The sequence below is a fragment of the Cupressus sempervirens genome, chromosome 10 (genome assembly GCF_028749045.1).
Source record: "Cupressus sempervirens isolate cs-2001-9-10 chromosome 10, ASM2874904v1, whole genome shotgun sequence".
In the NCBI taxonomy this organism is placed as follows: domain Eukaryota; kingdom Viridiplantae; phylum Streptophyta; class Pinopsida; order Cupressales; family Cupressaceae; genus Cupressus; species Cupressus sempervirens.
This window is the reverse complement of record NC_143127.1, coordinates 521956684-521971620: the sequence shown is the minus strand read 5'-3', so window position 1 is coordinate 521971620 and position 14937 is coordinate 521956684. Positions and strand designations below refer to the sequence as shown.

The window sequence follows — 14937 nt, the reverse complement described above, 5'->3', positions numbered from 1 at the left end:
TGACCACATCTCTCATGTTATTATTAGGAGATAGTCTTTTAGATGCTACTTGGTACTCGTCAGACACTTGAATATCTCTATATGGTGGCAACCTTCCTAGTAGACTACAATATTGAGAGCTATAGTATTTGGGCGTCAAGGCATAGGCAAGCAAATGTAGCAGAGTGGTCATTTTGTTCCATCTTTCAACAATAATTGCTTGCACTAGTTTGAATAAGGTCTCTTGCGGATCTTGCTCCTCATTTATAATTTGCTTTATCTTTTCAAGCATTGAGTCTATGGCATCACAGATCTCTCGAAGGCAATGCCTATCGATGCCAGTGTATCTAAAGCATGCTAATAATGAGCTCGTTGATCTTAAGGAGATAATCCACATTTTCCCACCATGAGTTAGCCAATACCCTATCCTTTATTTTGTTTGCCCTATTAGTATTCCTTTGCTTCCACACACTCCAATTGTGGCTGATTACCATACCTTAAAGTGCATCTTTTACTCGCACAAGTCATCTCAAGACCACATATTTTACAAAAGCATATACAATATGAAAAATCAGAAATTGTCAAATATTAAAAATTAAATTACTAACTTGAGTTCAAGTTCATTTCCCTTCAGTAGCTCCAATTTTGAGTGGTTTCTAAAAAGAGATTGAGTCATGTGGTGGTTTGTGACAAACATTTGGATGTCCTCAACCTCTTCATACACTGTTTTGATCCACTCAATTTGGTTCCCAATCTTCTCTAGCGTTAGATTGAGTGAATGGACCGCACAAGGTGTCCAAAAGATATGCTGATATCACGCTTCAACCAACATACCAACTACCCTCCAATTCTTTGTGTTGTCCGTGATGACTTGGACAATGTTTCTTGCACCCACTTGGTCAATGGCCTCAATTAGGATATTAGCAAGAAATGACCCATTTTTTACTTGACCCTCACAATCCACTGCTTTCAGAAACATTGCTGCTTTAGGGGACACTGCAAGGACATTGATCAAGGGTCGGTTCTTGGAATCTTTCCACATATCCGAAACAATTGTCACCCATATCTCAACTCATGAGTCCTTGTTGGGCTTCGATTGATCTTTAATTAGCTTGACCTCTTGATCTGACAAGGTGGTGTGCACTTTCTCATACGCGGAGCCGCAATACCCTCTTGGAGCTTGATTGGAACCCCTCAACATGTCCTTCCAAAATGGAGAGGAAACAACATTAAATGACAAGCCATTTGCATACATGCATCTCCCCACCTTAATGTTAGTGATTTCCCAACTCTTATTTTGACAAGCAGTTTGTAGTGGTCCCTTTCTTTTGTGTACAAATGGGACAGATTCAATGTCAGTGTTCAGTGCGATACTAAATAAGGGGTGGTCTTCTACTATAACATCCGAGGGGGTGCATTTACTTTTCTCTTTTACGTTTACTTTTATCGCTACTAAGTTCTTTTGCCCTACATCCTCCTCTCTCTTCTGGTGCCTCATGCTCTTCAATATAATTTTAACACGGTTTCATTTGGTATAGGGGCACTTTTTTTGCTAGGGCATTTCTTGACTCCTCATCCAGTGTATCCACACAAATGACCTAGCACACGATAATAAGAACTATTTCTTTCTACACCACAACCTTGACATCTCCAACGGAATGCACCACCTCTTGGAAAGGGTCCTATAAGGTTTACATACTTCCATAGAGGAGAATCAAAGTTTGGTTCTATTCTTTGTTTGGTATTACCTACTGATGAAGAGGTAGATGGCATTACTTCCCCTATAGCAAGAAATTAGATACATGTTCATAATTCATATGCAAGAAAATGACAAATTCTGAAACAATGGAAAATAACATATGAAGATTGAAAGATAAATGGAAAAATGAAAAAAGCTAGAATAAAAACAATAGCAAATGGAAGAAGATCTTACCTTTACTAGCCATTGCAAGCTTGCAAATGTCTAGGAATGATGCACAAACACTTGAAGAACACCCACAAATCAATCTTCAAACTCTTTGCACAACTGGATGCTTACTCAAAAACTTATGTCGTCTTTCTTAAGACAAAATAAGCTGTTTGGAAACATAAAATGACAATGAGAGGCCACCAAAAGCAATTCATAACAACTTTTAGGGTTGTGGATGCCAAAAGACATTTCATTTTTTGCCCAAAAAAGTACTTTCCAGCCGTATGCAGGGCCCAGTTCGCTGAGAGTTCAAACTGGGATCAAACTTTTTGGTCTTGGTTCAGCCGGATTCAAACCCAATTCGAACCTGATTGTACTCGTAGGGCAAAAAACGAACCGTGCTTGAACCAAGTTCGAACTGGACCAGAACTACAGACCGGTTTGAACTTTTCTTGGTTGGGGGGGGGGGGGACCATGGTAACTTTGGCAAAATCATTAAACAGTTACGACTATATGATATATTTCACAAATACGACTCCCAAACATTAAAATTTGATCGCCAAACTTTAGTGGGGAGCCTAAATAGCTGTGAAGGAAAATTTTCAATTGAAATGTGGATTTTAGGAGAGTGATTTCATCTTCACTAATTAGTGCATTGATGGGAGGAATGCTCAGTGGCAGTAAAATTGCCGTGTATGAATTTAATACATTGGTTCTGCCATAAAGTATACTGGGGCCTGAATAATAACATTCTCATAATCGATTTACACAAGAGTTTGACGGTGGATTTCATGAAATTTGCAGTAAGTATCCAGTTGATTTTAGACTGATATTGTGCAATCTTCTCCTTTCTCACACAGGAAGCTGATTGTTCTTATTATATTCAGTGGAAGAAAGAATATAGTGCTTGCCAGGTCTGCTTATCCAAACGTAGATTGTTATTGGAAGGGAATGGTAATTATCTCCTCTAGTTACAGTGATATTGGTCATGCGTTTGCCCCATCTAGTGACTGATTTAACTTGTTCAGATACATTTGGACTTGGTTGATATTGATAGCAAGGGGTGGTGAATGTTATGCTTGGATGGTGATTTCTTCCCAGAGATGACAATTCACTCCAGCTGACAATACAAGGAGTCGGCATTTTGTGATGACATCTAGCAGGTACAGAAACAATGTTTCTGCAATCTAGGACTGGAAAAGGTTTAGTGGCATTACCTGCAGTTGGCCTGAAGAAGTTGGTGATTCAAAGTCATGAATGTATTTGTTGGAAAGGCTAGACAAAGTGCATTTGATTCTTGATTATATTCTCCTGTCTGTTATAGTTCTTGCAGCATTTCTTTTAATATAGGAAAAGGAGGAATTGTGAATTTAATTGGGATCCAATACATATATGATGTTTTCTGCGGCTACCAAATATCAGGCTGTCTTTCATGAACTATTTTAATTGTCATTTAATTTGAAGTGAATACAACGACTTGTATGTTAAATCTGTTCTGTTGTTAGAGCTGCAATACTATTATCTGTTTATGTTAAGATGAAACTAGGCATCTCTTCAATATACCTTTCCAAAATGGGCTGTGGGATTAAAATCTTGTGCAAGTATTTACAGTTACTTCTTTTATTTTAGGTATTTAACTATTTCGTTTGTTTTCATACAAGTATTTAAATAATGTATTTTGTTTTAATTATAAGCAATGTTATAAGTTGCTGAAATTGAAATCTTCCAGCCCATCCAAAATAATGTTTAACTAGTTTAGTCCAAAAAGGGGATGTAACATTGAGTTGAATGGATGTTTGAGGCCATATGGCACAATTTATGCTGATATGGTTTCCATGCATTGTTATTGTTGGGCTTTAACCTATTTTGTATTGTTATATATTTTCTAATCCCTTTGTTGCAATTGCAGGATCCATATGGCTCCATTTAGTGATGAGTATCTTTATGTTGAAATAGCAAATAAGGTACGCCATAATTTTTGATATTTCATATTGTTATAATGGATATGCTATTAGCAAGAATATCACCTTGGGTTTAGCAGACTCATTCCCCAGAGTTCTTATAAACTATCGTCAGTTTATGCTTTCAGGAGATAATGAGCTATATTTTTATTCTATGCAGTAAACTTCATTCAAGAAATCAATCTTATGAAAGCTAAATACTTATCACAATGATTCAATGGTGTTTTTTTAGGATGATTACCACCTTTTATTTGCTATTACATTTTCTTTCTCTATGGATGATGTTTTTAGTTTCATCACATCCATTCTAATTGATTGGGAATTGTTTAGTGCTTTGTGATGTTATGAGTTAGATCTTTTGACTAATTTTAGTTGTTGCATTTGAACTTGAGCATGACGCTAGGGAATGGTAATATTGACAAGCTGAAGTAAATCAAAGACAAAGTAGGATATCTGTATTATCAGATCTTAGAATTGAAGACATTGAATTCTTAACTCAAACACCCTTGACAGACCATCACTTCTGAAGACAGTACATGCACAACTAAAGATGCCCTTGACATGTGCAAAAGCATGATCTAAAGGAAAGGATAAACATACAGGAGAAAAGAAAAGACATCAGATTGATCAATAGATTGTGAAAACTATGCAACTTTTGGGACTACAATATTCTCACTCACTTTCTGATCTGTAAATGGGTCAGAAAAGGAGTTGGCTATGATGGAGCTCTAATTTTAAGGCCTCCATTTGTGCACCCGAGCTCCAAAAATGAACTGACTTCCTATTGATGAGTGAAAGACATCACACTTGTGAATGTATAATGATGGCTTTCATGTTTTATCTTCTAGATGCTATTATTATTGCAGCTGACTGACAGTAGAATATTGTGGGCCATTGCTTCTTGATATTCTGTATATGTTGGCTTGTATTCATGGATTTCCAGGTCTGTTTGTGGAAGCCAGAATCTGAAATGAAAAAGTTTGAAGATGAACTTCGAAGGGTGTGGTGCAGTTTTTTGACTGGTGGAATGTTGCTACTATTCTTTCCTTTACAATTAGGAGAATTTCCATTCCTTCTGATCAGTTGTATGATGGGGATTAGGTTCTAAGGGCGAAGGACTATATGAAACACTGCAATTTCCAGATCTGTCATCACAAAAGCATCAAAACAAAGACACATCCATATAATAGAGTTATTTAAAAGACTTCACTCAGTCCTATAAATATCGCAACACCAAATGAAGCATAGATGGCAATAAAAAAGTTCAAACCAACACCAACTGGTGTCTTGAACGATGTATCCTAGAAACCAGACTCATGATGTATATACAATCCAACAGTCACGACAATATAGAATTGATGGCACAATTCAAAGCAAGTAAAAACAAAACAAGAAATATATGTATGATAATGTGAGACAACATCATTGACTGCCTGAAATATGATTGTAGACTGCATCCATACCTTCATCAGTTGGAAGTATATACAGCATTTAGAACAAGAGTAACAAAATCTGACTATCTACGCATAAACAGAGATATCAAAACACAACTATCAAACAAAGAGTTACACGATGCCAAAGGCTGAAGCAAAATTAACTCATACTCGATGAAGTATCGAAAGATTAGTGACATCGCAGAAGCAAAAGGGATAAACGCAACACCAAATATGAGAATGGTGTACGGCTTCATATGGAAGCATGTTTGACGGCTGGTTCATCCAAGTGTATGCATCGATAGTCAAAGACATTTATCCCAATAAGCAGAAAGTATATGTGGATGGCATGGTAAATACGTGGTCTCCAAGATAGTTTACCAAGTATCAAATCTGTGGAAGGTGGCATTGTGTATCATCTTTCTGAAGGTACGAATTGAACTTGGAAACAACAAAGGAGGTTAACCTATAGTTTGCGGCTCATATTCATACTTCACGTTATCGTTACCCTTGCAATGGTTAATAAATATAAGCCACTGTGTGTATATATAGAAGAAACCGTCCAATATAAGATGATATTTGAGTCACTTTGTGGATGTTTCTAAGAGCTTTCGGTGTAATAAATCAATAATCCTGACAAATATTGAACACTATGATGCATAGCTACGTAGTATGGAGCATATGGCTCAGTGATTACAATATATATGGGAAAGGATTGAACTCCAGCCCAATAGCCACGGTAAAACCAATTACCAATAAAAGCAAAGCGTGTGTGGAGTTCAGTTAAAAAGAAGGCATGTTTAATATGTGGTTGGATAAAACATATTGAATATTTCCTAGGAACAAATTAATTAATAGAGAATAAAATTATTTGTTTATATATGAAAAGGCGCAGTCCGTCTTAAAAAGAGGTAGGATATACATTCTGACTTTTCATTTGAAAAGTCACAACATTTTAATAATAATATATAAATAATGAAATGATTAAAAATACAAGACATTCGACAAGCATTGTATAAAAGAAGAACATTTGTATAGAGGAATAAGGAGCAGAATATGACTTTGTTATATAATTTTAAATATTATATTCAATTATTTATAAAAGCTTGTTGCTTTTATATTATTTAAATGGCATGGAGAATTAAATTGTAGTTAATTCGTCCTTTATAATAATTTTAAAAATTTCATAAACAATTTATGTTAGATAAGTGGACGAGGTCATCTATGTCATTTTAAACTCGATTATCGCAGATATTGTGAAATATTTATTTGTTAATGTTATAATTCTGTCGGATAAATTATATTTTATATATATGAGATATATAATATATGACAATGTTATATATGGAATAATTAACTTATATTAAGAGTTTTATATATATATATATATATATATATATATATATATATATATATATATATATATATATTGAGAGTATATTATTGTGTTATAACTAATGTAAGTTAATATAGTAAAGAGACATGTCTCTTCAAGAGGCATGCTTCTTTATATCATATATATATTTATTGGAATAGTAACTTGGAAAACACATAAAACTCCACAAGTGCTATTACAAGTTCAAATCCTAATTCACTAACATGGTATCAGAGTAGGTTCCATACCTGCCTGTGAGGCTCGAGATTTAATGAAAATAAAGAGTTAGTACAAATGAATAAACTGTATTTGCAGACGATGTCATCGATCCTTAACCTCTGTTAGAGATGAAGTGGATGGAAAAATAGGAAATTTCCTTATGTAGGGTATGGCATTGCAATTTTTTGTCTGAAGATAAGAAAGTAAATTCCTTTGTATCATGCCGGATCGATTTCGAGCAGGAATCACCACGGATGAACTTCGCATAGCTGGTGCATGATTTGATTTCTTATGGAGCAAATCTAAGAGCGTCCGAGGGCCTGTACACCACTTCATCAGGGATTGATGGGATTGATGGATAACATAACCTGCCTCCACATTTTTGCTCAAGGCCCTTGCAAGAATGATGTTGAGATATATGAAAGCATTCCTTGGAAACAATATGCTTATGTTAGCAGGGTGTAGGCTATCAGGTCTTTTTTGACCCTAGATATTTTGCTGAGCAGGGAAGGAACACTATTAGTGCATTTCGGGGAAAGATCCAACTTAGTCGGTGCAACAGCAGAAACATCATACAATTTGAGTCCGAGAGATGTTGCTATTGCTTTCAAAGAGTGGTTTACAGACCAGAAGCTTAGGCCTCTCGTGTGGAGAAATGCAAAGCTGTAGAGAGATGTTGAAAGAATTTGCAAGGTTCTTGCGGATCCTGAGGGTGAATCTACACTTGCACAACTCAACATCAATCTCACAAAAGAATGTGTTGTGAGGGGTACTCCAATGCCAGAATGATATATTTGTTGGCCTAAATTTTTTTGTTGGGCTGGCAAACAGAGTAACTATCATCATGGTAAGCCAACTGTTGCTCTGCAAGTGCTTGCTCGAATGAGATTCGAAGGGCTAGATTTTGATTGGTTCGGATACAAGGTTTTGTTAAATAGGTTGGTAGCAGAAAATTCTTCGATGTTGTTGATTCACTTTGTAGACATATTTTAGATAGAGGCTTAAAATATTCTGGCACCTATCATGTGATGATAAAAAGTCTATGCAAGAGAAAGAAAATAGATGAGGCAAAAATGAAATTCGATGAGCTCAGAAGGAACAATGACGCTATCAATGAAGATATACTTGTTGCTCTTGTTAGTGCATTTTTCAAAGACAAAAGAAATCAATAAGCCTATTAGTTAATAGAAGAATTCAAGGAACAGGGTAAATTCTTAATGAACAGGGTTTGTGACACATAAAAGAGAATCCGCAGCATATACTCCATCCTATCTCTGCCATGTAAATACAGTGGCATTATTCATACATATCACTGCGATATTAGAGGTCATTGTTTACACTTGAATACACACCTTGCCTTGCATCAGAGGACACTATTATATGCGATTGAATATATATCTGAGATGTACCAAGGCCTCCAAAGATCACAATCGAGAGCCTCTACTTGAGGTATTTAAGCAAAAGACAGTGGGGTTGCATATATCAAATGGTAATGTCGCCAACATCAGTGTCTTCATCAGAGACGCAACAGCAATAGACAAAGGAGATTTGATAGACATTTGTGGAAGTAGCCACATATCAGATAGACAAAGCAGTGAATTGCCATGCTTTCTTGAAGTCATTACATATCAGATATATATCTAGTAGTAGCCGTGATGATACTTCGTCAAACTTGTAATTTCATAATAGTTCCATGAAACAGTAACATCATCTCAATAGTGCCACCATCCTTTGGGACATCATGATTATCAAAGGTACCAAGTGTTGGGGCCAACACATCATGAGGTAAGTTAAGAAAAGGTATATGTATAAGCTTCCCTTGCATTATTGAAGTAAACAAAATATAATCTGAAGTTTCATTTCTTGATAAGGAGTGTTGAAATTAAAATTAATGAGAAGACTTATGAAAATCTCATGTACACCATTATTAATTGAGACTTATGGTGAGTGTGTAAGATTTATATATAAAGAAATGTATGAGTGGTTTAAAAAGATGACATGAAAATAAGTCCTACTTCTAAAGGGATTGATTATTTTGGCATCTTCCTTTAACTATAGGAGTCTAGGAGCATCAAAAGATGTAATATCATATTAATTTATTGGGAGTGGTTATAAATTAAAGATGATGTGTATCACAACAAAACTTATTATCCTTATTGATTTGGGAGAAAGCTCGAGTATTCTGATCACCTTCAGCATATATGCGATGGTTGTCTCTACCAGTAATGATTATATCCTTTAATGATGATAAATCTAAGGTTAAATGTCAAAGTGATCAAAGAGAATATGAATCCTTTGAGTGGAATATCATTCTCTTTTGGGTGTTAATCCATATATGAAGTAGCAATAAGTAAATAAACAAAATAGTCACTGCTGTCAGGTACATAAACAACATATTAAGCTCTTACATGACCAAAGGGTGAATGGATGATACACAAATGCTATCAAACAATAGAGCATGTACAATGTGACATGTACGAGTGTGTCCCACCACTAAACAAGAGGAGCACATGGGCATGGGACACATTGCGAAAGCCATATCAATGTGGATTGAGCTACAAGGAGATATGTTGTGTGTCCAAATATATGCAACTTTGTTGGTATACCTATATGTTCAATAATATAAGAGTGGGAATCTAACATTGTAAGAGGGAATGGTAACCAATGTTCTTTTCCCATTTGAACCATCCTTATATGGGAGTAGAAAAGACATACTCAAATTGTTTGACAAATTCTTACATGGAGACATTCCCTGATTTGATGCATATGGACCTTCATTGGAGCAACTTATATTATTATTGCAGATAAGTATTTATTATCCTTGGGTATTGCATTTATCTACTCATTGTAGTCTCTCTCTTATTTTGTATTTCTATAATTACTATAAAGAGTTATTTTCTTTGATCTTTTCCTTTGTCTCTGAGGATGTTCTTATAGGAAAAGAAGATTGGTACATTAGGCATGCTACCAAATATTGTGCAGACTCAATCTTATCATAGTAGCTTCAAAGAAGTTGTGATTTAGGATTCACGAATCATCTGATGATTAGGTTGGATAATGTGAGTTTCTTGAAGCAAATATCCTTGATGAGTGGAAAAAGAGAGGGAGTAGAAAATAAAAATGCTTAAATCAAACTTTTGATGATATTGGTTCAGAAGGAGTAGACCTTGTTGATGGATTCAACACTAGTCAGAAACTATAATAGCTAAAAGACTATGATTCATGGGATAAAGTCTCATGTATGTAGGCTGGAAGGCTTTATGCTATTAGGATGCACATTGAACTGGGGAAGCATGACATGACTTGCTACCAAGAGATTAGAAAGATGATAACAGATTCAGAGGAAGTCTGATACTTCATCGGAGAGAACCTTGTGCTAAGAGGTTAGAAATGTTGATATCAAACTAAGAGGGAGAAACCTTATTCTTTGATATGCTTATGGTGAATGTTGTGACAATACCACATGATAGTATTCATGGAGACTTCATGTGAACTTTTGATGTCATACATGTATGAGCCTGTCTCCTGTGTACATCATGAAGAAGTGACGACTTCCAAATGATTATCACTTGTATTAGGAGAAGTAGTTGTAAAGTGACGTCCTTACAATAACTTGTAGCATGATTCATTTTTGCGAAATTGTTTCATGCAAAGGCTTTATCTTATAAATCAACAAATAGGCGGTTGATATCATTAATTTGATTATCTACAAGTTGCTTGTATAGATATATTTTTCGGTACATGGTGTATATCTTGCCTTGTTATTCTGATAGGCCATTACCACATTGAGTACTTGGTGGATATCATTTAGTTGATGTTCTGATAGGCCATTACTCAGAGTATTTGGTGAATTTCATTTGATTGATATTCTGATAGGCCAATGCTCATGTTACCAAATATGATATCAAATAGTAATTGGTGAATATCATATGTTGATATTCTGATAGACCAATACTTACATGATATCATTTTCTAGAAATCTTCTGATCAAAGATTTCCTATATGTATTATTTTTGAAATATTACCTATGGTGTAATATCTATGTGTTTTATCCTTCTTCATTAAGAGGGAGTGTTAATGTTATAATTTTGTCAGATAAATTATATTTTATATAAATGAGATATATAATATATGACAATGTTATATATGGAATAATTAACTTATATTAAGAGTGATATATATATATTTCATTATAATATATTGAGAGTATATTATTGTGTTATAACTATAACTAATGTAAGTTAATATATTAAAGAGACATGTCTCTTCAAGAGGCATGCTTCTTTATATCATATATATATTCATTGGAATAGTAACTTGGAAAACACATAAAACTCCACAAGTGCTATTACAAGTTCAAATCTTAATTTACTAATATTATTGTTTCTGAATCAGTGTCCAGTCTCTCTCCCCGACCTTGGGAGTTAGAGGGCAATCTGGACTAGTTTAGAATTGCGTATAAATATTTGATCCGTATTGTCTTGATCATTAAATTGTTTATAGTTTGTGTAGAGAACATTATAAAGTTGTACGTTATAATCTTCATTGCAGTTGACTTTGTTGCCTGAATAAGCTAAAGCATTGGTCTTTTTATCATTGAAGTATTGGATTCATATTTGAAGTCAAAAAATCTATAACTTCCTTCTTGCAAACCTCAAATCCATTGTTAAAACCTTATACAATTTATTCAATCCAAACACTCAGCATTCAGTTTCATATTAATTGATTTCAAAGATTTTGCCAGCTGAAGAACTCATCAAAGCTTAAATTTGCTATAGAAAAATTTGAACAAAGCAGTCAACGTTTGAGGCGAAGGTCTACCCCCCTAGGTGTAGTGGAGCCTAAAGTGTAGGAGAATCAAGGTGATTCTCGTTTGTTGGCTATAACTGAAGGTCTACCACCAATTCCTTTAGTCTCTAAAAGATAATTGTCAAACTGTATCTGAAGGTTGGCTACTTTCTTTGTGCATCTCAAAACCTTACCGCTAGCTACCTTCACCTCAAACTCGGGTATATCAACTGTCTGCAAACCTCTCCTAGATACCATCCGCGTGCTAATGAAATTATGGGATGCTCCTGTATCCAAATGATGTACAATGCGCTGTCTCCTAACCACACCCTTCACTCTGAGAGGATGACATGTTGGATCGCTAGAAAGAGTGGCTAGAAAAGGAGGCTGTTCCGTAGTGACCTTCTTTTTGTCTTTAAGGGGCTAGTCCTCGACTTCTTCCTCCTCGCTGTCCTCAACACTATCACCTTCTTGTTGCTCTTCCTCATCCTCGGAAAAAACCTCAACATAGTGAATCTTGCCTTTACGAAGGCATCTGTGATCGGGGGTCCAAGGTTCCCTGCAGGTGAAGCACAATTTCCTCCTCCTGAGTTCATTATGAGTCTCAATATCCAATCTAGGAAGATTTGGTTTTTGTTGGGTTTGTTTCCTTGACTCGATGTAGACCCTCTATAGGGTTTCTTCGCGGGCTGTAATATCGATGAAGGTGAATCCAAATCATGAGCGATCTTAGTTGCGTCATCCAGGGTGTTCGGTTTAAGTACCTTAGCCAAACTCCTAAATCTGTCCTATAACCCCTCTGTGAATAACATCACCTTGCGCTGTTCTGACATATCTGGCACAATAATTGATATGCGCTGAAACTCATCAATGAACTAATCCAAAGACCCACTCTGACGTAACTGAGCCAAATCCCTGTAATAGATATCAATATCTTTCCTGTCAAAGGAAGTATTCAGCTTGGAGCTAAAAATCTCGTATGAAGTTATGAGACCATGATCTTGGGTGACTAATCCATGATGCCACCAATCATACGCAACTCCCTCGAGGTGCATTGTTGCAAATCTGATGGCTTTCGGTTTAGCCATGGGTATCAAGCTTGTGAGTCCAAGCTCTAGCTGATGTCTCACCGCTGCCATCGAAGGTGGGGAGAGTTAATTTGTTCATAGCATGTTGTAGGTCCCTATTAGGTGCCCTTTGTCTTTGATCCTGCTGTTGTCTATCAGACTCTCTTTTTTGATTCAAATACTGGACAAAGGTCAGATTTTGTTTAATGGGGTCTAGAAACAAATCCCATTTGTCAAACATTGCCATAGCATTGTCCAGTAATAAATTTGGAGTTGTTGGTGGTACCGCTTCCTCTTCTACATTAAAAACTGGCATTAAGGGCATGTCAGTGCTATGTGTGGGAGCTCTAGCAGCTCGGGGAGACCTAGCTATACTACCACCTCCACTTTGATGGCTCAGAGCTCTTCTATTGACCGGGGCCAACTGCTGCATAGTACCTGCTAGTTGTTGAAGGACATTGGCAATGTTGTTTTGCCCATCTCTGATAGCCCGCAATGCTTCCCTTCGCATTCCTATTTAGTCTCATTGTGTGCCATTTGAACGTTGTTTTTCGGTTCAGCTTGTACCAAATGATCAACTTGTTGAGTAATTTCAGCTTGTTCACTTGTTCCAAATGTTATTTCCTCATCCATTGTAAAACTATCTTCAATATTGATATGATTTGAAGAATCTACTTGTTCCGGCTATAGATGATTGAATTTATGTTGTCTTTTACTCATTGCTGGTTGTCATGATGGATAAAAGTTCTGCGAAAATTCTGTTATTTCCCACAAGATGGCAGGTCTTGTGGCTCTCATACCACTTTAATAATCTTGGCTAATTTTAATAACAGAGTTCTGAAACTGTAACTGGGTAATTTTTTCGAACAGTTATCAATAAACCACCATATTCTTCACTACAAGCTTTCTGTATAACCTAAATCACTGTTTATTAACTCATACACCAGGAGAGGCTGAGTCTAAGCAAATACAGTTCCACATTCCATTAAGATAGTTCATACTGAGTTTGGCAGTCAAGTTTTATAACAATCCAATAATCAGCAAATCAATGAATCTTCAGTTGTATTCTGAATGTAACAATAATATCATAGACGAAAGTCTAACAATATGCAGAGAGGCAAGAATGACAGACCCGAAATATTGTAAATGTCCTTCATGAAACGTGTTTGAAGCAGAGCCTATTGCTTCGCTGGTTCTAGTATCCTAACCAAGTGGCCGACCATTATTTTAGAATTGCTCCTTGTATGTTGACGGAACGTGCGGACTATACTGGTGAAGAGTCTTCTTTCTATGGTGGTCCAAACTGTTGTATATTGCTTCCCATGCATTAGTCCTGTCCGATTGTAGGAGTTTGATGCCATGAAGGGCTCCTGGTTCACTCACGAAACTACTGGCATCCACGTGAGTTGAGCACCTAACCTGTAGTTGAGACGTCCACCAAATCTCTATCCGATTGATGATTTTCTCAAGCTGTGGGTAGTGTATTTCCACTGCCAAGGAGTATTACTGTCAACACCAAAGGAAACCCAGTGTGGAGGTCATATCGACAATCTTTGTATTAATCTTGGGACATTCAACGCCCTACTACTAGCATGATATACTTTCCCGCAACTGGTATTCCAACAAAATAATGAAAAATTTGAGCCGCACCAACCTGAATATACTCGAATCTAAACTATGTAAGATCAATGACCCTCCAAGTAATCTGAGTCTCCCAATAATCTTCCAAGGAATCAAATGTAGACTTCAAACAAGAGGACTGGGACTACGTCCAACTCCTAACTATCAAGGGTTTTCGTCCTTGAGTTAACTTAGTCACATTTAAGCAACCAATGTTCTGGATATTGAGTTCATAAATTCTTGTGTGTAAATCCCGTTGCAAGGTCCCTTCCTTTATAACCTTGAAGTGAGGGAAAAACATTGAAATAAGGGATGTGGGATAAAACAACATTTTCGTCTGGCAGTCACTAAAGTCACTTTAAAGTAAATGACTTTATAACATAAAGTAAGTTTATCCACACACTTTAATATAATAACTAGAGTACTTAAGAAATAAATCTCCGACGTGACTAGTAGACATCTTGGTAGTTAATGTTGTTAATCTATTCGAATGTGGAGATAGATTAACTTGGTGCCATAACACTAGTGCGATGAAGGGGACATGACAAAATTTCTCCTATAGATAAAGCATTGTGTGGAATCTCCA

General features: G+C 36.1%; 1 protein-coding gene across 3 annotated transcripts in view; it reads left to right on the top strand.

Moving 5' to 3' along the window:
* LOC149534939 (putative histone-arginine methyltransferase CARM1) overlaps positions 1 to 14937 on the top strand; it is a 305777-nt gene that overhangs the window by 98431 nt on the left and 192409 nt on the right. For all 3 annotated transcript variants that reach the window (XR_016356983.1, XM_089804488.1, XM_089804487.1), the window contains exon 9: positions 3798 to 3852. Coding sequence is in view for 2 of the 3 variants with exons in the window: in XM_089804488.1 (XP_089660614.1) it covers positions 3798 to 3852 (55 nt within the window). In the remaining variant the exon portion in view is untranslated. The remainder of the gene's footprint in view (positions 1 to 3797; positions 3853 to 14937) is intronic.